Source organism: Labrus mixtus, chromosome 3 (assembly GCF_963584025.1).
Source record: "Labrus mixtus chromosome 3, fLabMix1.1, whole genome shotgun sequence".
Taxonomy (NCBI): domain Eukaryota; kingdom Metazoa; phylum Chordata; class Actinopteri; order Labriformes; family Labridae; genus Labrus; species Labrus mixtus.
The window spans coordinates 11,468,194-11,493,570 of record NC_083614.1 but is presented as its reverse complement, the minus strand read 5'-3'; the positions used below and the strand labels follow the sequence as shown (position 1 = coordinate 11,493,570).

Here is a 25,377-nt window from a genome sequence, read left to right as displayed (position 1 = left end):
AGCAATATATCTACTGAATCAAATGACCTTACTATATGATCAGACATTAAGGGAACATGCTATGTTGAAGTGCTGGCTTCTCTGACAACAATGCAGCAGCCAGTATGTCCTCACTATAAGTTTAGATTCTGGTCCTGAATGCTCTGGATTTGTTTAGACCAGAGAAGGTAGGCGGTTTTAAGGCACCCCAACATAGCCATTTTGGACGCTCCTCGGATTTCTAGCCAAACAGCAAACCAACAGGTGTTGCAGCGATGGAAGCGGACAAGAGAACTGGTTCAGATAGAAGTGATTGTACCCGACCTAAAAAGCCTCTGCATGTTTCTAATAAGCTCCACGAGCAGAAACGTGCTCAAACTAGGATCAATATTGGAGATGCTTTTGAAAAATGGAGAAAGGTTAGAACGCAGAAAGGCTTACAGGTCGATGCAGAGCTGGCTAAACACTGAAGCTTCAGTGACATGGCAACCTGCTTGAGCATCGACTCTAGGGAGGAGGGGGCGGGGACAGCTCTCTTTAATGTTTTTAATCTGAACTGCATTACTCATTTTGAACACTAGGTGTCAGGGTAACATACTGCTCCTTTAAATAGGCGCCTTCTGGTGGCAGGCAACACTGAATATATCAAGAGACAATTTCAATGTTGAGAAAAAAAAGTGTTCTGGATTTCTGTTTCTTGTCACCCCATCAATGTCACAGTCACTGCTCTATTAGCCCAATGTGGGTCTCAACCAACTACAGGTCAGTTTTGATGGGTTAATCAAAGAGCTGTGAAAAAATACCCATCCATTGACACAGAAATATGTGAAATAGTGCAAGTGGAAAGAGGCAGTGACAGTGACTACTATGTCAACAGGATCATTTTAATTCTCCTCATAAGTCATGCTGTGTTTCTGATTAGTTTAATTCTTGAACGTTGAGCTTCAATCTGTTCGTGAACACAAACGGTGCTGCTGTGTGAGAGCATGCTGTGTAATCCTTTTAAATTTAGAACAGGCGGACGAAGGTGAGGACGAAGGTGTGTACACTGTAGGCACGTGCTGACAGGGGGTGAGGAAGTGTTGGCACCATTGGCGGGTTGCCGTAGAAACGCTGAGTGTAGACACCTGACAACTAGGCAGAGTGTCTGTCACACCTCGGCCGGTTGCCATCAAACTCTTTGAGCTGCTTACAAAGATCCTCTTTATAACAAGTGTTTCTCCTGCTTCAGCACAGCTAAGCTTGTGTTGGTGATTAGGCAAAATTGAACGATATTAGCTTTGTTATTGTGGTGCTCTAACATTAACCGTAGATACATACTCTGTTGAGCTTACACGGTCAGGGAGCTGATGTTCATCTTCCACTTTTAGGCTCTGGTCGAAGATGTTGCTCATCAGAGTGTGAAGCTGGATACAAAACGTTTTTGAGCCCTATCCAGTGGATTTTCAGGCTTGGGGTGATTGCCTACTTTTACAAAAAACTTTTTTCAGTGTCAAAAGCCTGATTCAGATATTTATGATGCTGTGATGTTTTGCCTTCAATAAGACTGTTGCAGAGGTGTGGACGAAGTGATCTGTCCCCTCTACCTTTCTTCGAGGTAGTAACAGAGGGGTGAGACGGTATCAGCTGGATGGTTTCTGCTAGAGGGGATCAGCTGAACGGGATCAGTTCAATGGGATCAGCAAGATGGGCTAGTCAGGATCAACGGAGTCAGCTGGGGAGTGTTTGTGTGTGCACGTCTGACCATGTGTCCATGTGACGCTCCCGCTGAGCCACAAGCCGTGGCGTGTCTGTCTAACTTGTTAATAAAGTCGATCTCAGTGTTGCTGGAGCATTTTGAACTCTTCCAGCCACGTCGCGCAATGCCTTAAGGCAATGTGAGTTCACAGATCGGTACACCGATATTACAAATCGTTGTGGAATCAATATGAATTTATCAAGGTGTAATATATGAAAGTATTTTATTCAGTTGGGAAGGTCTGTAGGTTCTCCTTGATTCTCTTGCAAAAAAAACATCTGCCATAATTCCACTACTTACCGCGTCCTTGAGTGGGCGGGGCTGTCTTTGTTCCCTGATGTGGCTGCAGGGCTGTCAGGTTGGACAGGGAGGGGTTCTTGAACAACATAAACAAACAACCTTATCTTTCTGAAGCAGTCAGTCATCTTAAAGTGTTCCCGTATTGTCTGTGAGGTTGGCGCTCCTTTTTGTGAGACTGAGGAAGGTTGCTGCCTTTTTAGAGGTCAGGAGGACATCCAGTGTCAGCAGCTTTCCTCCAGGGACCTTCAGAATAAACACAAGCATTGCATGACAACATAGAAACAGTTAGCAACAAGTCAGAAAAAACAACATGCTCGCCTCCAGGAGAACCTTTGATTTGTTGGATGATACCAGATGATACCAAAACTCTACATGATAGTTTGTGTGCGAAAATAACATGACAACATGTCCACAGATAGAACATGCACAATACTTTCGGTGTGATTGATTTAATTACACAAAAAAAAGCTGCTTATATTTATAAAATAGTTGGAGCTTTAATGAATGTGGCAGCCATTTTGGATTATAACTCAGGCTAGTTTCCTGGTCAGAATTCTGGCTTCAGGGATTCGTCCCTGATGATGTTTCAGACCGGCAACTGGGAATTTCCAACTCTGAGTTCAAATCTAAAGAGCAGATATATTGAGAAGCTGGCAGGAGAAGCTCTGATTAAAGTCCGAATTGTGTCTGTTTGCGTTCACACATGCAGCTCTTCCTGCAAATATCAGGAGTTTTCTTCCAGGAGTTTTCTTCTAGTTTGAAAGCCCTATCTGTAACGCAACCTTACATCTGTATGTGTGAGCACTTCCTGCTCTTACTCTCTGGCTCTTCAGTCCTCCGCCAGTTTCTAAAAACAGATTGTTTCTGTCTGGAATTGAAGCGGTCATAGATCAGGTCTGTCTGCACCACGCCGCCTACTTTGATGTTCAGACAATACAGAACATCCTCTCTGCATTAGTGCCGGACTATGGTTGCATAACCCTGTTGTTCCATATGTTCTTAGACAGAAAGTTCACTTTTCCTGGATCCTCAAGCCCAGGCTTGCACGCAGTAGGTGTTTTTAGCTTTCAGTTTGATGGATCTCATCACTTACAACTTCCAATTGGTTATCTGAAGCAATTTGTGTCGCTTATATTCTTGAATGCAATATCGGGAAAAAGACCTCAATCCAATTCACACAATTTGCCACTTCTTGTCCCTGATGACTTTGAGGATAAGAGGCAGTCAGACATCAAAAACCTTGATATCAGCTGAACCATCATTTACAGCTGTGGACGGATTTCATGATCCCATAGATTATTAAAGGTATCAGTGTGGATGGGGCATGTCATCCCAGTAGTATCTGTTTTAGAGCACCCAGGTAACATCAAACAAACATGCTTTATAGTTCACAGATTAATACAGTGTTGTTATGTGTTACCTTATGTGCTGAATATGAGTAGAAAACAAACCAACACTTTTTTATTTAATTTTTTTCGCAACATGAGATATTTGGGGTAATGTCATTATGGCTATTTCATGGGAATTATAACACATATAAGCAACAACACTGTGGCTGTGGCTCAGTGGTAGAGCCGGTTGTCTCTCAACCTGAAGGTTGGGGTTTCGATCCCCAGCTCCTGCAGCCACACGGCCGATGTGTCCTTGGGCAAGACACTTAACCCCGGATTGCTCCCGCTGCTTCGACAGCGGCGTATGAATGGGATTAGTTACTTCTGATGGTCACTTTACATAGCAGCCTCTACCATCAGTGTGTGAGTGTGTAGATGTGACATGCAGCGTAAAAGTGATTTGAGTAATCAGAAGACACTATACAAGCTATACAAGTCCATTTATCATTTACCACTACATATATACAACAGACAACAGAAGGATGGCTTTTTTGTGTTTGACAACATTTGCATATGGAATTGACTGAACGCACACTGACTCTTCTATGTACCTGTTTTCCAAACAGTTCATATTCACCAACCTAACACTCACACCTGTGGGATGTTCATCACTTCTTCTCTGACTTATACCCTTCTTTGCATCGCCCATGTCCATATTGGCAACACAAGCATCTCGGAGACTCAAACTAGACATGTCAAACCCTCTGTGGTAAATACTCTACTGTGTACTATTATTATCTCAGTTCTTTCATTCTGTGCAGGATATTACTCCAACCATCACAGGCTGATGTGTGATTCTGCTGGGAATGGAAATGACAGTTGCTGTCTTAAATCCATGACATTTTGTCTTAACTGTGTTCACATTGGCCTAAACATTTGTTATCAGTTTGTTTTACAAAGAATACCTCTGCTTAAAGCTGATGCACCAGCTTTTCCATGAGCTTCTTACCATCACCATTTCCTCACCATCTGCTGAGGAAAATTATGAAGATGAAAGCTGGGAAGCTATAGAATAGTGCTTTCACACTTGCAGAAAACTCCTTAAAAACTCCTGATATTTGCCGGGTAGCTGTATGTGTTAACAGCCAAATTTTTCCATTCCACTTCACCTGGAGTTTCTCCTGCCAGACCTCTAGTATTTATCCGCAGGATGTCCGAGTGAGCTGATGTGAGAACACAGCAGGATATTCTCTGGAGAATTCAGCTTGAGCCAGTGGGAGGGGGAGTGACGTATATATCGTCGTCGCCCCCCCCACCCCCCATCTGACAGGGATAGTCTCCAGCTGTGAGGTGTCTTTGTGAACTACCAGGTCAGGAGCATATCCAGAGCAGTCCTCCTGCATTATGTAGATATTTTTAGGAGTGTATATTTGAAAACGGCTTAATTAACCTTGAATTAAGACATATTGGCCCGTCTTCTGTGTTGGTGTTAGGCATGTTTCAAAATAAAGCCTCTGGTTATCTTTTGCATTATATATACACCCAACATTTCCATTTAATAAATTCATTAAAACATTTTTGACACTTGTAAAAAAAAGGAGCTGATTAAGGGGAAACACTTGTATATGTGATATGTAGAAAATGAATCAGCAGAATTAAATTTAATGTGAGCTGTATTTTTAACATCCTTGGTATGTCAGCAGACTCAGATACCAAGAGCTGATGTAGCTCTTAAAGGTCTTAAAGGCCGGTCTCACTACCAGCCATTGTGCTCTCCTTCTCCTTCTGTTTCCCCCCTCCCCCCACCGGCAGGCAAACCAGCCAAGCATGTTCCAGAGTCATAAAGTACAGTGAGTGTTAATGCATGTCTTTATTCTCAGGGACAGAGAGAGGTCTGTTCACTGTTCTCTGCGCTCAGCTTCAGGCTGCAGGAGAGACCATGATAATCATGAAAGCAGCATGTACATGTGATGACAGAGTGTGACCACAGAATCTTTTCTAAATGGGGAACAACACAGCTGTGAAATCATGTGAATCTGAAGCTCATAAATTAAAGAACTTACAGGATGAAAATGTTCACATCAGGGCGACACGCCAGCCTTTCAAAGTGGAAATTAAATGAAGATCGATACATTTTCCAAGGCCGTTGATAAGACTCGATAAGTGTTTCCTCTACCATTCACTTCAGGTAGGGACCCCAACGCTAGCCCCTAACAACTCCAAGAGGGAGGCACAAAATACTGATATTTATGGAATTTACAGAATTTGTGTGCATAATGTTCACACTTGGTGGCATTTGAACCTGGGCCAACCGCTTGGAGGACTACAGCCTCCACATATGCACCAACCACTGCCCCACCAGCACGACCCCAGGAATAGTTTCTGGTTGTATGTTCAGTCTGCTGAGCAAACTTTAAATGTAACGTAAACACTCAATGAAACAGCATGTCCAAAGCTTGATCCAAAGGCAACTGGACTGGTTGAAGATCTTGCAGAACTAGGTTAACGACTCAGCTAACGACTCTGATGCGAGTCATCCTTGATCATTAGCATGCTAATGTGCAGAGGCTGTCTGTCTCAGTCCAACACATAGTTTAGAACTACATTTAAGCCTTTCGGAGGAGAGGTGAAACATCTTCAACCAGCCCAGTTGCCTTTGGATTAAGCTTCGAATTTACCATGACCTGGATGACTGAGAACCTACACAGAGCATGTCAATGCCGTAGACTGTAAACATTCATGGACGTATCCTGAGTGAGGTCGCGCATCTGTTACTGCAGGGGGTTTTGGAGTCCCATCGAGGGTGGGCCCCATGATGGAAATCCTGTCTCAGTCTAACTTTCAGTCAACCTAACGACAGGCTGAGAGCTGGAGTTGAGGCGGGTTTTAAGCCTCTTGACGAACCGTTACATCGCGCCCATCTGTCAGTCAGGTCAGCTATGCGCCTTAGTGTGAAAAATGCTTATCCATCATAAAATCAAAACAGATGAGTCATCAAAAAAAAAAGGATTTCTTAAGCTAATTATTTCTGCTGTAGTGGATTTTTTGAATGGGGTATGTATGTGACTTCCGGCTTCTGCAGGGCGCTCGACGAACTGCAGGATTTTACACTTCCGCATCAGCTTCATTTTACAACACAGGAGGTTGCAGCTTTGTCCTTGCACACTATTTTATGTTTTTTTCATGTGATCTAGTAAAAAAGAATAAGAGCAGATTTGATGTGTTTTGTTTTCATGTCGTTCTTGTGCTGGGGGAGGATTTGTTTGCTTTCACAGTCTGTCTGGATTTCATGGATGCTACAGTGCATGTGTCTTTATCTGATCCCTGTGTGTCTTTCCTTACAGATGAGATCATGCAGCAGGAGATCAGGCCCCTGCTGGCTATGGACATCATCGAGCAGCTTCATCGCCAGTTTGCTTTGCTCTCAGGTACGGAACTGCCATTTCATGTTTTGGGTTTCTTTCGATAAAACTGTTCAACTTTTATTGTTTATCACAATCTTATTCCTATCATTACATTACATACAAATTGGATACATTAAATAAAATCATGCTAAGGTCATCAAATTACCAGCTTAAATGCAAGTATGATCAAGAGTGTCCCCAGAGGGGTGGCCTAGGACTGCCTGGGCCACCCCTTGAAAGCTGATTGGCCTGCCTGCTGCCACCCCCAATATCCTGTCGTAATATTGGTTTCCCAGTCTGTGGCTTCACATTGCCTTATGGTGCTGCAGAAGCTAAAGAGAGCACGGCATAGAGGGAGCTTCACGTACACACATGGTAACAGTAATAACAGTACAGAGGGGGGAACACTTTGTCCCCACCATTGCACCGTGGCAACGTTTAAACTGATGGAACGTAAATATCAAGCATTGAAACGGCACGCTTTTCTTAAAGATTTATTTTTCGGCTTCTTGACTTTATTTTGAAAGGAAAGTGGATAGAGTAGGAAACCAAGGAGAGAGAGTGACATGCGAGAAAGGAGCCACAAGCCAGACTTGAACTGGGCCTGCCGCTGGGAGGACTATACAGCCTCCATGATTGGGGTGCGACCGCACTGCTAGGCCATCAGCGCCCTGCTTAGTCATCTCTTCTTTAACTTCATTTAGCTGTCAAATTAGAATTAACCTCTCATGCACCTCTGACGAGAGTACTTCTTATTTTCAAGCTGAGAGAGACTTTCAAAGTTCACACAGAAGGTGAAAGTTTCACTTTCAACATTTCTGATGAATCAGCAAATTACCTGTAACATGGTGTCTTCCTCCTGATGGGGTTGAATGTGTTGTATCGTCAACAAAATTCAGCATTTCCATCTCAGTCAAAAAAAATCTAATGTTGGCCCCCTAAGTTTTAGTTTGATTCCATTCTCTCTAAACAGTTCTCTAACTGTCCTGTCCTCCGTTGAGAGGATGCATGAACATCCGAGTCCGATAATAATCTAAGAATAGAAGGACTACTACGTGGAGCTGTTGGAATCGTTTAAATGGATAATCTATGCAAATCAGGCAAGATTGGTCAATGGTTAAATTGCCGCCACTCCCATGTAAATGGTAAACTGTAAATGGACTTGAGCTTGTACGGCGACTATGCAAAGCACTTTCACACCGCAGGTCACAGCTACACGTTAACACACTGATGTCAGAAGCTGCAAAAAGTGTCCATCAGTTTGAACTAATCCCATTCATATGACGCTGACGAAGCAGTAACTGAACGTGGAGTTAAGTGTCTTGCCCAAAGACTCATCGGACATGTGTCTGCAGGAGCTGCGGATCAGCCCCCCTGACCCTCCCAGTTGAGAGACTATCGACTCTGCCACTGAGCCACAGCCGCCCCAGAGCCAGTATTCAGGAACAAACTATTTTTACTTTAACCTCTCAATTAGTCAGGCTCTCATTTTTATTAGAAATAGTTTTTTTTATCATTGGGAATTGCAGCTTTTACTGCAGGTTGCATTTTTTCCATTCAGTGAGTTCAGTCCCAGGATTCACACGTTGGTGCCCTCAGACTTTCCAGATGTGTTGTTAGCGGTGGCACAGCTGCCTGTGCGGTTCTGGAGGGATTCTTCTCATTCCTCCTCTCAGCACTCTCACAACAGTCAAAATAACAACTGTTTAAAATAAGCCTGTCAGCATTACTTGCCTGCAGAGTTACATAAGTTGATGGCTTTCAAACGTGTGTCTATTGTGAGTGTGCCATTTTTGGGTCTTTACAACTTTGTCACATGTAAACTGAAACCATTTTGACATCCCATCTGGGGTTTTTCCTTCTGCTCGGTCACACAGTGTTCAAAACAACGTGATGACTCTTTTCTTGGACGTTTTGTTGTTTTCAAACTTTAAACTTTTGCAGATGCTGCTCTTTGCTTCACCTGTTCAGCTCTTTGGGGTTTTCGTATTAAATCACTGTTTTTAAGTTTTATTAAAGGGCCGGCTGCCGCTCAGTGGTAGAGTCGGTCGGGGGTTCGATCCCCAGCTCCTGCAGCTACATGTCTGTGGTGTATGAATGGATTAGTTAATACTGATAGTCACTTTACATAACAACCTCTGCCATCAGTGTGTGAATGTGTAGGTGTGACCTGCAGTGTAAAATCGCTTTGAGGAGCCTGAAGCCTAGAAAAACACCAAATAAGTCCATTTACCATTTAACCACCTCCCAGGCTACACAGCGAATGATATATAGTTGAATAAATAGTTGATTGAATTGTGTTGTTTACTGGAGGCTACACTTCATTCACCACTGATACTACTTTAAGCACAACTCTACAAAAGTCCTCAGAGGAGGGAAAAGACTTCTCACACATCTTCATATAACCTGCAAACGCTATTGCGGCCACTTGAGGGCAGTAGAATAAACTGAGAGGATTCAAGATTGAAGATTTTTATTTGTCACATGCTCATACAGATGTGCAGTGAAATGTAAAGACTGTTCCACAAAGCCATGCAATAAACACTCAAATTACTAATACACATATATACAGTAATATAGAATATAATGTAAAATTAAAAAAGAAATATTTGAATATACAAAATATAGAATAATGTAAACAGTGTAAAGTGTCTAGGGTGTCAAAGTGCAATGTGCAGATTGGAATGTGTGGTGTGTGTGCATCATGTATGGATGGATAATATTGGCACCACCATTACTCTTCATAGAAAGTTGACATGTCTGACATGTTGGCAGAAGATAACTCTGGACACGGAGCTACATTGGCATTGATTTGAAGGAGCATTTTCTGATTCACCTGATGATGTCTTATCATTACTAACTCTTCCTTCAGCTGCTCTTACATGAGCAACGTGATGGGTAATATGATGATAAGAACATTTATTAGACGGGGCCCTCAGCAGGCAGTAACAGAAAAGAGACGAGCTGCTCCTGCGTTACGTTAATCAAGCTGACGAAAAAAAGAGAGAGAGAGGGGACACAGAATGCAGGTTTTAAAAGAGAGATCGAAGGAGAGGTATTTCTTAAGTTAAATTTGTTGCCAGAATTGTATCAGAGCTACGGGACTGAACCACAGGCGCACAGCTGCACTGCGCACTCATCTGGATGGTCTTCAGTTCTGTCCACACTTCTTAGCTTCTCCTGTATTAACTGATGTAAAAACAAACGTACGGCCCCTGACCCAATAAGACTTTAACACCCCTGCTTTAAAGGACATGGCATGTCACTTTCTGTCTGTTTGACTGTTTTTCTTCGGGGTTGTTGTTGTTGTTTTCTCTTTCTGGTGTTTGTTTGTTTGTCTGTTTTTATTTTCACTAAATAAAGTGATATTTTTTATCATTTTATTTTTCCAGTGTCTCCAGTTTTAAAGGTTTATTTTTGGGCTTGTTGTGCCGTTATTTTAGAGACAGGACAGTGGATGGAGTCAGAAATCAGGGAAAGAGAGAGAGGGATTTGAACCAGGACCGCCTGCTTGGAAGAATCACATCCTCTGTTCATGGGGCATGCACATTAACCAGGCTACCGGCGCCCCTTGTCTCTCCAGTTTTGGGAAAATGTGTATCACTTATACAAAAATGATGTAAGAAATGGAATAACAGCGAAGTAGAAGGAAACTCCTGAGCTTCAGCCCCTCCACAGATGGAGGAGGCAGCTCTCAGATAAAAACTTAAGAGGTCAAAAATAAATCAAAGGACTCCTTCACTTGGCAGAATCTAAAGAAAGTACTGGAGCACATTAATCACTTATTTAGTTTTTCTTTTCAATCCCAGTTTGACTCTGAGGAAGACGCAATGTGTTGAAACGTTCATTGTACCTAAATTGATTTGCAGTAAATGCTGCAATACTTTCTTTGGACCCTGCCTGTGTGAATCAGTCATTCTGTTTGTAGAAATGGAATATGTTTGTGCTTAACTTTGCCCAATAAACACGAAGATAAGAAAGGACATGGCTTAATTATTAGGATCTTCAAACTAGTATTTTTAAAAAGGACAAAAGGTCAGAAAAAAAGGTTTCTTACACATATGATAAGAAACATTTTCTCTTTTATTTGCCTGCTTCAAATAAACATCAGTATCTCTTCTGCTGAGGCAGAACGATAAATGTATGAAATGTCACACACTTATTCTTCTCCATGTCAGCAACAGATTCTCTTCTAGCTCTAATATATTTTAGATTCTGTTTGTCATTTGTCTCATGTATCTGCATACGTACATAAAACAGATGAAATGCTGTTCTCCCAGCCCAACGCAGTGTGGCCGACAAAATAAAACATGTACCTATAAGGGGAAAAAATTAGTTCTAAAAGTACAATCAACAATTATGGTCAAAATAGCTAAGATAAAAAAAAAATCCAGGGGCATATGATGGGCCTTCGCAGTGAAGTTGATGAGATGTGTGAGGATAAAAGATGAATGTAAGACTGTAGGTGACGTATAGTGAGTGGGTTTCATGTGTCTTTTTATCTTGGCATTCCTTCAGCAAACATTTTCAATCATCATCCTATTACTTCTGAAATGACTGAAAGCACTGTGGCTGAAGTAGCAGAGGTTTGTAAACTCAATGGTGCCCTCTTGTGGCTTAAGCTATGTGTAGCAGCAGAATAATTAAATTCAAGTCAAACACATTAAAAGCAATTCCCAGGATGTTCCTTGAGCTTTATTTTTATTTTTATTTTTTTTTACGGATCTGTGTCATAAAATCCTACTGGTTTTAAATATGAAATGTTTTTTTCTAAAAGCTGGGCTGGAAAGAAAAGGAGGAAACATTTTGCTCATACAGTACACGTTTCACAGACTATCTCTGACTTTGGGAGATACAAAGACGTCAACTTTCTGCCTAACATCCTCGGCTATTTGGGAGTTTTCTTTTGTTTCAAGATTATTTTGGGCTTCATTAGAGAGACAGGACAGTGGATAGAATCAACAATAATGGGGAGAAGGAGAGGGAAACTAAGAGCAGGAAAGGAGATACCCGGGCCGCCCGCTCCTATGACAGAGCCTCAGCACATGGGGCACAACCCAACTGCTAGGCCACCGGCGCCCCTCTACTTTGGAGTTTCAAACATGACCTTAGACCTATGAAATCTATTCATCATTTGTATGAACTCTTACTGTGTCAGAATTTAGGTTTAACACAGAGCTGATTCACATTACAGGAGCAGTAAGACTGGAGAGTGAGTTTATACCTGAAGGAAGGACCGTTTTTATTTATGCTGTGTTGTGTTTCGTGTTGCAGGAGGCCGAGGCAAAGATGGCGCCCCCATCATCACCTTCCCAGAGTACTCAGGCTTCAGTGAAGTGCCAGAGGAAGACTTCCTCAACGTTGTTACCTACCTGACCAGCATCCCCAGGTACACACACACACACACACACACACACACACACACACACACACACACACACACACACACACATATGTAGAAAGCAGCAGTTTACATGTATTTTCTACTTCCTGTCTCCAGCCTGGATGCCGCCAGTATCGGCTTCGTTATTATCATCGACCGGCGGAAGGACAAATGGAGCTCAGTGAAGGCGTCTCTATCCAGGATCGCTGTAAGTTCTCACACACACACATAAGAAAACATCTGAATTAAATGTTTCAGTCTATGCAGCACCCACAGATATCCTCACTTTAACTTCACAAGTCAAGTTAATCAAACTACACATGGGATCAGTAAGCTGATCAATAAGGCTGGCTCTGTGATCGGCATTAATCCTGACTCACTTGAAGTAACTTTTGAGAAGAGAGCGAGGACCAAACTGAACCCGGGTCTGATCTTTGAAGGCGATCCTTTGCACTGTGACTTTAACGGTCGCTGCTTCAGTGAGCGACTAGTGATGCCTGAACTAGGATAAATGGTTCCCAACCTTTTTTGGCTCGTGACCCCTCTTTGACTTACAAAAAAACCCATCCAAAACCCATCCAGCTTTTTGCTGAATTAATTTGTTTTCAATCACGTCTTAGTTTATCTACTGTGTTAAAAGTAAACATTCATCTTAGAACACATTTAGGCTTTCTTGTGTGTATTATTGTGGACAGAAAAGAAAGGTTGGGATAACGTTTCTGCACAACGGATGACAGACGGACAGAGACTCTGCAAGTGTCTTGGTTTGGCATCGGCCCAAATATACAATTACGGCGTGTTTTTAAACCTTTTTGACATGTTTATAATAAACTATACAGATATGTACTGCCACAGTTCATTTTTATTTTTTGTCAGTCTTTCTTTCTTCTTGGGATGATCTGCTCTTTTCCTTAAATCCTTGTCTGTGGAGGACACTGCTGTAACTCATGTTTCTGTCCACTAGAGGGCAGTCTATTGAAAATGAAGTCCTCTACATCAGCGCTTCTTTCAACCTTTTTTTTTATCACTATCACTTTACTAGAACAACACTCTGGACCCTTCATGACATCTTTATTTTTGAGGCATTATTAAACTGAAGGATCAGTACATTAAAAGTCAATGTGACTGTAAAGGCCTCTGTTGTGGGATAACTTCATAAACTTGATGTTTAGACTTTGCATAGAAAAACAACAGCAAGTATACACTTACTTAACACAGTAAATATCACATTGCCTCATGTGTCTGGTGATGTGCATAGTCTTGTTGAAGCAATTAAATCATTTAAAAATAAAACAATTCAAATGAAGACGTATTGATAGTTGACATAATGTTGTGTGTTTCAGGGGGCATTTCCAGGAAACCTGCAGCTCGTGCTGGTGTTGAGACCGTCCAGGTTCTTTCAGAGGGCCATCGCAGACATCGGGATCAAACTGCACAAGGATGACTTTAAAATGAAGGTACCGGTAAGCATGCTGTCATACAAACCATTTAGAGGGAACGTTTATTCATGGCAGCTAAGAGTGGTCATTTTAACTGAGAGCATGATAAATAAATGATCCATGAAGTAGGATACATCAGCTCATCAAAGTGGTGACCCATCAAGCCTTCAGAAGGTAACATACCCCTGTCACAATGCCGACATGTTGGGTAGACTATTGTTTGTTTGCACAGTGTACAGATGCCTTGCCAACCGAGCTGCCACCCCAAAATTTGTGGCTGGTTTGAAAAAAAAATGTAAGCGTGAAACTCTGATTTACGAGCGCAAGTGAATGCAGCACAAACGACGCAGTTCCCGCGCCTTTCTGTCTGCTCCATTCAGCCTCTCTGTGCCGCCTCTACTCTCCTGTAACCCCAGGAGAGTAGAGGGTAAAGCGGTAATCACCCGATGAACCTCGATGAACCTCTTATAAACTCCATGCTGCCTTTTTGAATCTCAGGGTGTATTCACACCTACTTGTTTAGTTCGCTTGAAACAAACTAAAACCCTGGTGCGAATGTTTTGGGCATGTGTGAATACAAAACCATCGAACTCGGGGTGCGCACCAAACAGCCGAAGTGAGACCCAGCTGAAGAGGTGGTCTCGGTTCGCTTCCAAACGAACCCTGGTACGGATGAGAAAGCGACCGGACCGTAGTCCGATCCTTTTTTGACGTAACAGGCTCCCGTTAACACGTGCATTATGGGAAATAATAGTTTGGTTAGCACAGTGTTGTTGTTTCGTAAAAATGGGTTAGGGTAGGGTTAGCATGCCATGGTAGGCAATACCAGGACAACGAGTGCAGATCTCCAAGATTATTTACTCTCACTTTGTGATTACCGCTTTACCCCGCCCCAGACCTTTTTGTCCAAGGATTGAACGATCTTTGCACTCATGAGGTTTTGTTTACAAATTCTGGGCCTCTTGCGAAACGTACAATGTGAAAAAGAACTGCACCAAACCAAAACAGAAACATCGTATTTGGTCTGGACCAAAGAAAGCGAACTGAAGGACTTTCCTGGTGTGAATACACCCTCAGACTCTCTCTGATAAATATTTATTGCCCAAGCTTAGAAAACAATATCCAGGTTCCTTTCTGATATTTAAGTGCTCCTTCAAGAGGGTATTATATGACTGACTTTTAACGCCCATGCCAATTAAAGTCAAATGCCTCTGTCTGTTCATTTAGGTTAATTTGCTACTGCAGGTTCTACAGTTTCATTCTTATATGAAGTGAGGTTTGATTTAAAAGTCTTAATGGTGGTTGCAGATTGTGATGCTGAACTCTCTGTCGGACCTTCATGGCTACGTGGAGAAAGGTCAGCTGACCCGGGAGCTGGGAGGAAACCTGGAGTACTGTCACAGTCAGTGGATACACCACCGAACAGTACGTACAACATGCTTTAACGCTGCTGTTATCAATTTCACAGTTTCCAAAATGTCACAAAAATGAGTTCGGACTCCATTCAGTGTTCTGTTCCTGTGCACCATTTTCTGTAGGCCATCGAGAACTTTGCCATGACGGTGAAAAGCACCGCTCAGATGTTACAGAAGTTTGGGACGGACCTGGCAGAGACAGAGCTGCCTAATGATGTCCAGTGCACCAAAGACCTGCTCACAGCGCACACTGACAAACACAACAACCTCAAGGTGAGGAAGTACTTTCATTACACCCACAAACCTACATGGACAGTGTATGTGTGCATGAACACAAAGTTCAGGTTGAAGCAGATTTGTAACCGTGGAGCCCCGACAGCATGTGCACAACTTCAGAAAATAGATCTTACATTACATTACAATATTTCCATGCCTTTCATACTAGAGTGTGGCCGAGACTCATTTATGAATCCATGTGAACTTCTTAGTGATGGGAGCATGCAGAAAAACTATTCCTTTAAATGTTTAACCAATTTTTCACGAGCAAGGACCACGCCAAACAATACGAGATGCAGAACTCCTGACCTACAGTATCTTGTATTGTCATCTTAGACCAAGAGTCAAAGAAAAGGTCCAGATGAAAATTCTTATTAGGCAAAAGATGCACATTTCATGTTAAAGATGTAAAAGAGACTTTACTTTAACAATGATATTCACCTTATTGCTTCTTCCTCTCTAAACCAGGATGAGCTGAGGTTGGCTCTGAAGCAGGGCACCACCTTGTTAGGCTGCATCAAGGAGCAGGCAGCCAAGTCAGAGAATCACAAACTCAACCCAGATGAGATGGAGAACCAGACCACCGTGGAAAGGTAACAGTTGATCTCATATATGACATCATATATTATCTCCAGTATGGCCATGTAGTCCCAGAGTAACTCTCACTGTGGGTGTGTATGTGTAACTAAGTTCCTGTTGTGTGTTCAGGCTTCTAGCCCAGCTGGATGAGACGGAGAATGCCTTTGAACAGTTTTGGTGTAAACACCATCTGAAACTGGAGCAGTGCCTGCAGCTACGCCACTTTGAACAGGACTTCAGAGAGGTATATCTGTAGATCTAGATCTGTCTGTCTCTCTGTCTGCCTGGCTGCCTCTGGCCGGAAAAACTTTTGGATCTGTTCTCTGTCTCCTCTCCACACAGCTTGAGATGACTCCAGCTGTATGAGCAGACTCTGAAAAACATGCAGAATTAACACTATGGGACATTTTAAAGGAGATATTTTATGCTTTATCTATATTTAAATCCAGACATATAATGTTACGATGTTGGACGTCCATACTAAACTTCAGCAGAGTTTTTTAAAACACAACATACACAGTCGTTGCCGTCATCCCTGGATGTGGTTTCCTGCTGCCCTTAACGAGATGTTACGAGAACTTTGTGAGACTTGTCCAGAACCTAACGTCAGGTTCTGCCAACGTATTAGAGCAAAGCATAGAGCACAGTAGTAGGACAGTGCCCACCTCCAAGCTCACTCACATAGAGCTCAACACTTTGTCGGTGGCTCTGGTTCCGGAAGTAAATTTCCTTGTTCAAATCCTCCTGATTTTTCACAAAATCCTTATATCAAGAGATTGGTGCCTGGAACCAAAACAGCCAGCTACCCCAATACTCGTGACTATAGAACATTTAATTCAGCATCAAAATGGCATAAAAAAAGGGAAAAAAAGGCAAAGGTACAAGACTGTGTACATAATTTTCATCTGGAGTCAAGGAACTACCCATCCCACAATCCATTGCGAATGATATTGTTTCTTCTTCAAAGTAAATTTTGTCGTTGTTACATTGTTTATACTGTTAATGCAAGTGTTGCACTATGTCGTAGTTTGTATTGTGGAAAATATAAACTACATTCACAGCGGCATGACAAGGTTTTTATTAGATTTCGTGTTAGCTAACTAACCAGCTAGCCTGCTAGCAAAACTTTTTATGTTTGCATACGGCGCAGAGGAGCGGGACACATTGCCATGTGGGTAGTGTAGTTCTTTGCCCCGATATCATGAATAAATCTTGTTTTTCTTTAAACAAGGTTGATATCATGAGAACTTTTACACTCGGTAGCTTGTCGTAAATGTACGTGTGATGATTATGACATTATGGATAATAATCAAATCTGCTATGGAGAAAATGAATAGGATTTTTACTTCCGGAACCACACTGTTGAGCCCAGTGGCGTCACTAGGCTGTTTTATTCAGGGCTAAAGCCCCGGATATTATTTAATTAGCCCCAAATATAATTTTTTTGAATTTAAAAAAAAAAAAAATTAAACTTTTCGACGGTCCTTGAACGCCCCTCGTTTACCGCACGACAACAGAGCAACAAAATCTCCGTATTCAACCGTGGAATTTCCGAGTGTCTCAATAGTGTCACAATAAACAGTGTCACAATAAAAACAATAGGTAAAGTGGAGAGTAACGGTTAAGACAGAGACACACTGTACAAGATAAGAAATGAATGAAGAAAAACATGTGAAGAATACATACATGACTGTGTGACTCATTAAACATCTCAATGTTTACTTTTGCTGAATGTTTACTGTTGGTGTTTCGTGAATGAGGCACTTTTGTCTTTGGGCAAAGGGAAGTTTGTGAAAATTGGTATTTTTACCATTGGTATTTATTGGTATATTTACTGGTAACCATGGAATGCATTAATTCAATTCAGTCTAGAAGTGATGAAATGATTCTAGTCACTAATGGTAGTTAGTTATTTGTTGGATGTCCCGTGTGCTTTACACTAGAAAGAAACATGGGGATTCCAGGGGCATCTCAAAATAAAGTAGCCTAGTCCTTCTAGATAGTCCTTCTGGCAAGAGAATAAACGGTTTAAAAACATAACCAGACTGTTTACCACCTCAAGTGAATTAACCTATCCCATCCCCAGTCAGATCCATATAGGTAATGTAAGGTCTGTCTCACTTGTATTCATTTTACTCTGAAAAAACTTGAATGGAACTTTAGATGTCTGGGGATAAGCAGCACAGCAGTCAGGAAGTTATTTAAAGCTATAATAAACTGCGTATTTTGTTTATTTAGGTAAAGCATTCTGAAAGATTTTGCATGCGCAATAAAGCATACAAAAAAAATTGCCATGCACGATGTGCTCGCGCATTTGCCATTTCCCTCTGGGCTAAGCCCCGGATGTTTCAGAAACCTAGAAACACCCCTGGTTGAGCCCTATGTCCCTGCATCTGGAAACAGAGCTTCATGCAGAAGATGAAATGAGCGATTTTACTGACACCAGTATCAGATTAGTAAGGAGGTTTTTGAGATACACATCTCGCACTCAGACTGACATCATTAATGGTAAAAGATGAATAGAACTGAATAGATCTCCTTTAATAAGCACAATATTTCACTATCTGCCCTGAAAAGTTCCCTGTCATGTGTGTTATTGCTTTATGTTTGAATAATGATGTCCTCCACATTTGTGACACTGTATATGATCATGTGGTATGATCAAGAAATATACACACCTAAAGATTATCATAGGACTAGGGCTCACATTTCCCTGACATGCCTTCTTCTTTCATTCAAAGATTATTTGGAGTCAAACTCACCAAAACGAAGACAGCAAGCTTCGTGCCTAAACTTAAAAAATATCAGTGGATAGAGTCAGAAATCAGAGAGAGAGAGAGAGAGCGTGTTGAATGATATGCAGGAAAGGAACCACAGGTCGGATTCAAACCCAGGTCGCCTGCCCGCAGGACGACAGACTCCATACATGGAGCGTGCGCACTAACCACTAGGCTTCCAGCGACCCCGTCATAATGCTTTTTGTCGATGCTTGTGTCGTGGATTTTTCTGCGATTGAATGAAGATCTCAAGTCAAAGAATTTTTTTTCTGTATTTTATTGCTCGAGCATGAAGGGTTTCTTTTGCAAAAGGGGGAAACTCATGCAGGAGTGACAATCAGCACAAATGCATAGCAGAGTCCTTCAAATAAGACGACGGTTGAGTTCATGTGCCGGTCATTCAAATCAGGTGACAGTTATGTAAATAGGGTGTATTACAAGCCAGACGTGTCATAACTATTCATTGTGTAAGCAGAAATTAATATGTGTTAAACGCATAAGCAAGAATCATATATTTTCCATTATACTTGTCTTAATCCTTGTCCCCTCTTTTGGGTCTCCAGGTCAAAGTGTCTCTGGACAGTTTGATGGACAGTCTCAGCAGCCTATCAGACATCGGGGATTGTGTGACCAGAGTGGAACTCCTGCTGAAGGATCTGAAAACACTGGAGGAGAAAGCTAAGGTCAGTCAGACGGGAATGAGACGATTTCATCTCCATTAAGTTGTTGTGATTATTATTTTCTTTTATGAACATATTTTATTGCCATCTGAGTTGTTATTATTATTAAGCTGGTGCCTTTGCAACTACAGTATAACAGTTATATTATTGCTGTTTCGTTGATCAGGAAAATCTGCCATTGAAACCAAATGTATTCCAATGTAAGTTTCTTCTTATCCTGGAAACAGCCAAGAAAGAAGAAAGCAATACTCCAACCAACATCTGAACTTCAGATGTAACTTTTTCTTCTGACCTACAAGTTCCAAAGAGCTCCTTATATCCATCAAACGCTAAAAACTGAACTTATTTCAACAATTTGATAAATTCTGAGACATTTCATGCTCTTGTGAAAAATATGCAAAAACTGAGCAGTGAGGCTCTTAAAGGGGCCATGCTGCAGTTTGAGTCAGATATCCAGATAGGTTTATTGTACCATGGTTCACGGTTTCTTTGTCTGTACTGTAGTGGAAAGAATGTATGTATTTAATGCCAGGTGGATCTCAAACAATGATCTGTCTTTCTGTGTTCTTTATTCTCGCAAGAAGGAGCAAACAATACAGAGAACTACAGCAGTCTGCAGAGAAAGTTCAAAGGAGGCAAAGGGGAAACACACTTTTATACATTGAATCAAAGGGGAGAGGTGGAGATACACAAACTCAGTTGAAGGGCAGATTGAAGAGTTAGGCGTTAAACAAAGTTGAGACAGTTTCGGTACCCTAATTCAAAGAGAAAGCTGAAGGTCAGAGGATAAGTCAACATGAGGATAATATGAGTCAACAGTAAAAGTAGCACACTGGCTCAGTGGTTAGCGCTGTTTCCTCACAGTGAGAATGTTCCTGTTTCGGAAACCCGTGGGCAAGGAGCCATTTACCTTTATACTTAAAGGCAGGGTGGGTAATTAAAAAAGCATTATTTTGAAAAGTAGCATTCCCTCACTGCTCCGTCTACACCCCCTCCCCTCTGTGCTCCCTCAAAAGCCACGCCCCTCACTTACATGTACGAGCACCATTGGTCCAAAAGCGGACCTCAGCTCATCCAAAATCTTAAAAATTGTATCTGGAGAAAATGACCAACCCTGCCTTTAATCCAAAGAAAAGCAGAAGGCCATGCAGAGGGCTAGCAATCGGAACAGCGTTCTTTAGCAAATGTCCCAGCAGTTATTTGACAGTTATATTTCAACACATCAGCACAATACATTTTCCATTACAGTAACTAGTAATGTAAATGGGCTGTGCAGAGAGGAGATTCAGCGTTCCAAAGATAGACGCACCACAACAATACAATTCAAAGTTATAACGACCAGACAGAATACATTAGAACAAACATCGTGGATTACATCAGGTTGTGGAAAAGTCCTTACACAGACACCCACACAGAAGTTAAGATTTGTTATCTGTTGTGTGCCCGCAGTACACCACATGGACTAATGTTGCTGCAGATAATATCTTAATTTCCCTTTTTATCCATACTCTATCACCATGAATCAATGAGATGGGCGGGGCTCGTACTCTTGAAACTATCCATAGTATATTCTGAATCTGACCTTGTTTTTTTCTTCCAGCCCACATTAGAAAAGGCCCAGCTCCACGCTCTGCACGGTGACCAGCTGATCCAGAGCAACCACTACGCAGTGGACTCCATCCGACCCAAATGTGTGGAGCTCAGACGGGTCTGTGACGACTTCAGCAACGAGGCCAAGAAGAAGACGGATGTCCTGTCCAAATCCCTGCAGATACACACGGGCATCGATAAGGTGAGGATGTCAGACTGCTTAGCTTTGTTGTTGTTAAAAGTCAATGAAATCTTTACTCATCAAGGCATGACAGCAAGGACAACAGGCATGCGTATTGGGATGTTTTAATGAATGGAAAGTAAATACTGGATTTATGAACGTTGCTAGAAATGAGCTTAAATGAATTCTCATATTGTTGTGTCGAGGTGTGAATAAATATATGCTAACAGGGTAGCCATCACGTCTCCTTTCAGGTGATATATTGCTTTGTTTTGTTGATGTTTGAATGCTTAGTTTTTCCTCATCCCCTTTAGTCTCTATATTCAGAGTGTTTTTTACGCCTTTCACAAGCTTTCTTTCTTTTTTCTTTTTTTTAAAGATTTTTTATCAAGGATAACCCCTTGAGATGCACCATCTCGTTTTTCAAGAGGATCCCATTTCCTTAATAACTTATTACATCTATTTACCACATACGTCTGTTTTGTGTGTACGGTCATATTGATAGAAACATTGGGGGCTTTTTCCCCTTTTTAGACAGGAAAGCCCAAGAGAGATGTTGGCCGATGACAGAGTGGGGAATAACATGCAGCAAAGGGCCGAGGATGGATGTCCTGTTTTTAACCTGTTTAAATTCTCCACAGGTGAACCAGTGGTGTGAGTCTGGCATCTACCTGCTGGCCTCCCAGGCTGTGGATAAGTGTCAGTCGACGGAAGGGGCGGAGTCAGCACTGACTGACATCGATGGCTTTCTTGAGTCTGCACAGAAGAACCAACTGACTGAGCTGAAGAACCTCCACAACCAGTATGAGGTCGTCCTGTCCGAGGAAATCAAGGTATGATGTGCAAAAGCACACGTTTACAGGATGACTGGAGACAGTTGATGATGAGGATGAGTGTTGACAGGGAGCTCTTTGCCTGCAGGCCAGTGTGCTTAAGGCGCTGAAGCGCCTGGAGGATGTCCAGGAGATGTTTGAGAAGCGGCATGTCAGTCTGAAGAGGCTGTCAGCTAAACAGACGAGACCCGTCCAGCCTGTTGCCCCAAGGCCTGAGTCTTCTCCTAAACGACCCTCACTGAAGAACCCTCCCAGGAATACAGTGAGCCAGCAGCGTGAGTTATTTTTACATTATACACCTTATGTAACAGGATTAAATTCTTACTATTAAAGGTCACATATTCTCCTCCTTTTCAACAAGTTTAAATAAGTCTCAGAGCTCCCCAAAACATGTCTGTGAAGTTTCTTGTTCTAAATCCACTCTGATCCTGTATTTGAGGATCTATAAACCCCTCTATGACTGTTTCTGTGTCTGTAGCTTTAAATGTAAATAAGTGGTGTCTGACCACGCCCCTCTCTGGAAGGGCTTGGGTGGCTCTAGCTTTCTCGCTCCATGTCCTATTGTTAACAGTGAAAAGGCAGACTCAGAAGGCAGAACAAACACCTAGCTGTTGGAGTGTCACCCACCTGGGGGAGTGGTTACTGCCCTTTGTGATGTCATGAAGGGAAAGTCTTCAAACGGCCTGTTTGAGCACACATTTTCTGAAAAGTGGAGCAGGAAGCAGACGGAGAGGATGGACTTTTGGCGCTATATAAGCTCAAGTCCATTTACCATTTACCATTTACTTTTCTCATAATTGGGGGGTTTGTAGATGGACTAGGGACACATATTAGTGTTAGAAAAACATGGTGGAGTGTATTTTGCATAGCAAGTGACCTTTATTGTTTGAAATGTTTGAACCACTTTCAGAAAGCATCGTGAAACTTGATGCACACAATGTAAGACTACCTCTGAAGAGAGAAATAAGTAAATGTTTCTTATTAATTTTCCTCTCGTTTCATTTCAGCTCTGGCCCGCAGAGCTTCAGACAACACCAACAGCGGCAAGCCACCAGTCGAAGCTGACCCCAACAAGAAGAGGATCATACGCAAGGCCAAAGGAGGCATCAAGGTAACATTCCCACTTTGAAATGTGGTTGCAGATTTGACATAAAAATGAATCAAATGAAAAACATTAGGAAAAAGCAGCTGGTCATGTCACCTGGGTTCACTGACAGTAGTCTGATTGCATTCACTGGGGAGATGAATTCTGCTTTAACACAGGGCCTTGTGTTACAAAAGAGCCACCTGTAAGGTGCAATGTTATTTTCCAATTATGGAGCTGCATAAAGGCAATCACATTTCTGGTCAAGACTAAACGAAACCAATGCATGTTGCACTGCAAGCAAAGCATGTCAAATTTAGTGAGAGGACTTCCAATTAAACAAGGCTGGCAATGAATCTACACCAGATGCCACAACTCTACAACAGTTTGCTGTACAGCAGTGGGTAACAAAGCAACACACAGTCTTTCCGTTTACAACATCCTTCCTGTGTGAGCTACATTTTTCTCCCAGCCTCAATCAAGACAAATTACAGATCAGAGTTTCAATCTCTCAGCTTCACCCCAGACTTGAGAAGATCTGAAGCACAACACAAGTTGACACTAGTTGTTGAAATGATTGCAGGACTGAAAGAATAAATTAAAATGTTCATCTGTTCTTTTTATTTTAAGGGAGTCGTTCATCTTCAGAGAATCAGGTTTAAAATGAAATGCGTTTTAAGAAATGCCTGAAAATGTGAGGGATCAGGGGTCTTGAAAATATTTTTATCTGCCAAAGGGGGGCCCGGCAGAACATTTTATGGTAACCACTGTCCTAGATCATATGATAAACATCAAATGAGTCATGAGGTAGCGATGAAGTGAGTCAAATTTGAAAGGGAATCCTTCAGGACTCTTTTTTTTTCAATTTAAATATCCGTATTGGGCACCGGCGATTCGATTATTGTATCACATGAGACAACGATTTTACTTTGTCCCACCGTGACGCTTATACAGCATATCACAGGGGTTCAGCCTGCGACCCCAAATATAACGGTGCTAGAGACTGGGGACTCCCATTGTCCCTGGAGGTGGTTTAAACATTTAACATTTTAGGCGCGGCTGTGGCCGGAAGGTCGAGGGTTCAATCCCCAGCTCCTGCAGCAACATGTCCGATGTGTCCTTGGGCAAGACACTCAACCTCAAGTTGCTCCCGCTGCTTTGTCGGAGGCGTATGAATGGATTGGTTACTTCTGATGGTCTCACTACAAAGCAGCCTCTGGTCTTCTAGAAAAGCACTATATAAGCTCAAGTACATTTACCATTTCACGTTGCGCACAGCCACGCACACTATTATGAATATTCAAACACTGGCATTAGGGTTGGGTATGTAGTGACTGGCGTTGATCCTCCTAAACTCACTCACACAGCCAGAGAGTCTCAGACGTAGGGGAGCCTACATTAAACAGGTATCCCCACAGTGGGACCTTCATGGGGTTTTACTGAACGTCAAAGCTCCCCTAACAGTAATTGCTCATGGTTGGTTATTTGGAACTTGCAGCTCTGCATGCTGTGATCTGAGAGCTGTTACCGTCTGCAAACCCAGAATCCCCCATGCAGCCACAAACAATATCTCATTTCACCTCATGCTGCGCCTTACCCTCACTCTTGAGCACAAAATGTAGATAATGAGCAAACTCACAGCAAAACAAGCGGAAATTGATTTTTTTCATAAACCGCTGCACCAGTCTCCCTGAGAACTTCTCAATCTCTCCACAGGAAGGTCAAATCAGAGGTCACACACAGCAGCCGCTGCGATTCAGAGTTTTGTCAGCAGTGGTGATCGTGATTTAAACAAAGTCCCTCCAGCTGATGCAGGGTCGTGCTAATCAGTATGCCACCCTGCTGCTGCTTGCTGCTACACTGTGATTTTGCTCTGATCTCATTAACTGGTTTACAGTGTGCATAATGTGGATGCACGCCCCTGGGTTATTTTGTGCTGCTGACAAACACGGGCTGTCGGTGTAGCGATAGTGTTGGTGTGTTAGACCGTAAACCTTCTTTTATAATTGATGAGGACAGAGCTGTGTGAAGACGGTGCCAAAATCACAAGTTGCCGTCTTGTCAGTGGTACTTGAGTTAATCTTTAAGTGTTTTTTTTTTCTTTCTCAAATAATGCTAGACTTACATCTGTCATGAATCCCTGGAGTTTCTGTCACAATACATCGACCAAGATCTCATTGTCAGCATTGCAGATGTAAATAAAGGTCAGAGACATTACCTGAGCACATTTAAAGCTTCGGAGGTTTGATGTGACTAAAAACCTTTCTGCAGCCAAGAAGTATGACAAGCAGCAGTCAGCTTGTGGAGGTAGTTCAAGCCTATTTCTAAAGTTGAAAATGTAGCAGTTTAGGCCAGGTGTCCACCTAATGTTTTTTTCAGGGCAGAAAA

At 42.2% G+C, this 25,377-nt stretch overlaps 1 protein-coding gene across 1 annotated transcript in view; it reads left to right on the top strand.

The window, feature by feature from the left end:
- Positions 1 to 25,377, top strand: part of mcf2l2 (MCF.2 cell line derived transforming sequence-like 2) — a 132,694-nt gene that overhangs the window by 31,214 nt on the left and 76,103 nt on the right. Inside the window, exons 2-14 of the mRNA XM_061031399.1 lie at positions 6,693 to 6,776; positions 12,027 to 12,141; positions 12,253 to 12,343; positions 13,479 to 13,598; positions 14,883 to 14,999; positions 15,113 to 15,262; positions 15,734 to 15,858; positions 15,974 to 16,088; positions 19,185 to 19,304; positions 20,902 to 21,093; positions 21,714 to 21,905; positions 21,994 to 22,180; positions 22,913 to 23,016. Of these exons, the coding sequence (XP_060887382.1) occupies positions 6,693 to 6,776; positions 12,027 to 12,141; positions 12,253 to 12,343; positions 13,479 to 13,598; positions 14,883 to 14,999; positions 15,113 to 15,262; positions 15,734 to 15,858; positions 15,974 to 16,088; positions 19,185 to 19,304; positions 20,902 to 21,093; positions 21,714 to 21,905; positions 21,994 to 22,180; positions 22,913 to 23,016 (1,712 nt within the window). The remainder of the gene's footprint in view (positions 1 to 6,692; positions 6,777 to 12,026; positions 12,142 to 12,252; positions 12,344 to 13,478; positions 13,599 to 14,882; positions 15,000 to 15,112; positions 15,263 to 15,733; positions 15,859 to 15,973; positions 16,089 to 19,184; positions 19,305 to 20,901; positions 21,094 to 21,713; positions 21,906 to 21,993; positions 22,181 to 22,912; positions 23,017 to 25,377) is intronic.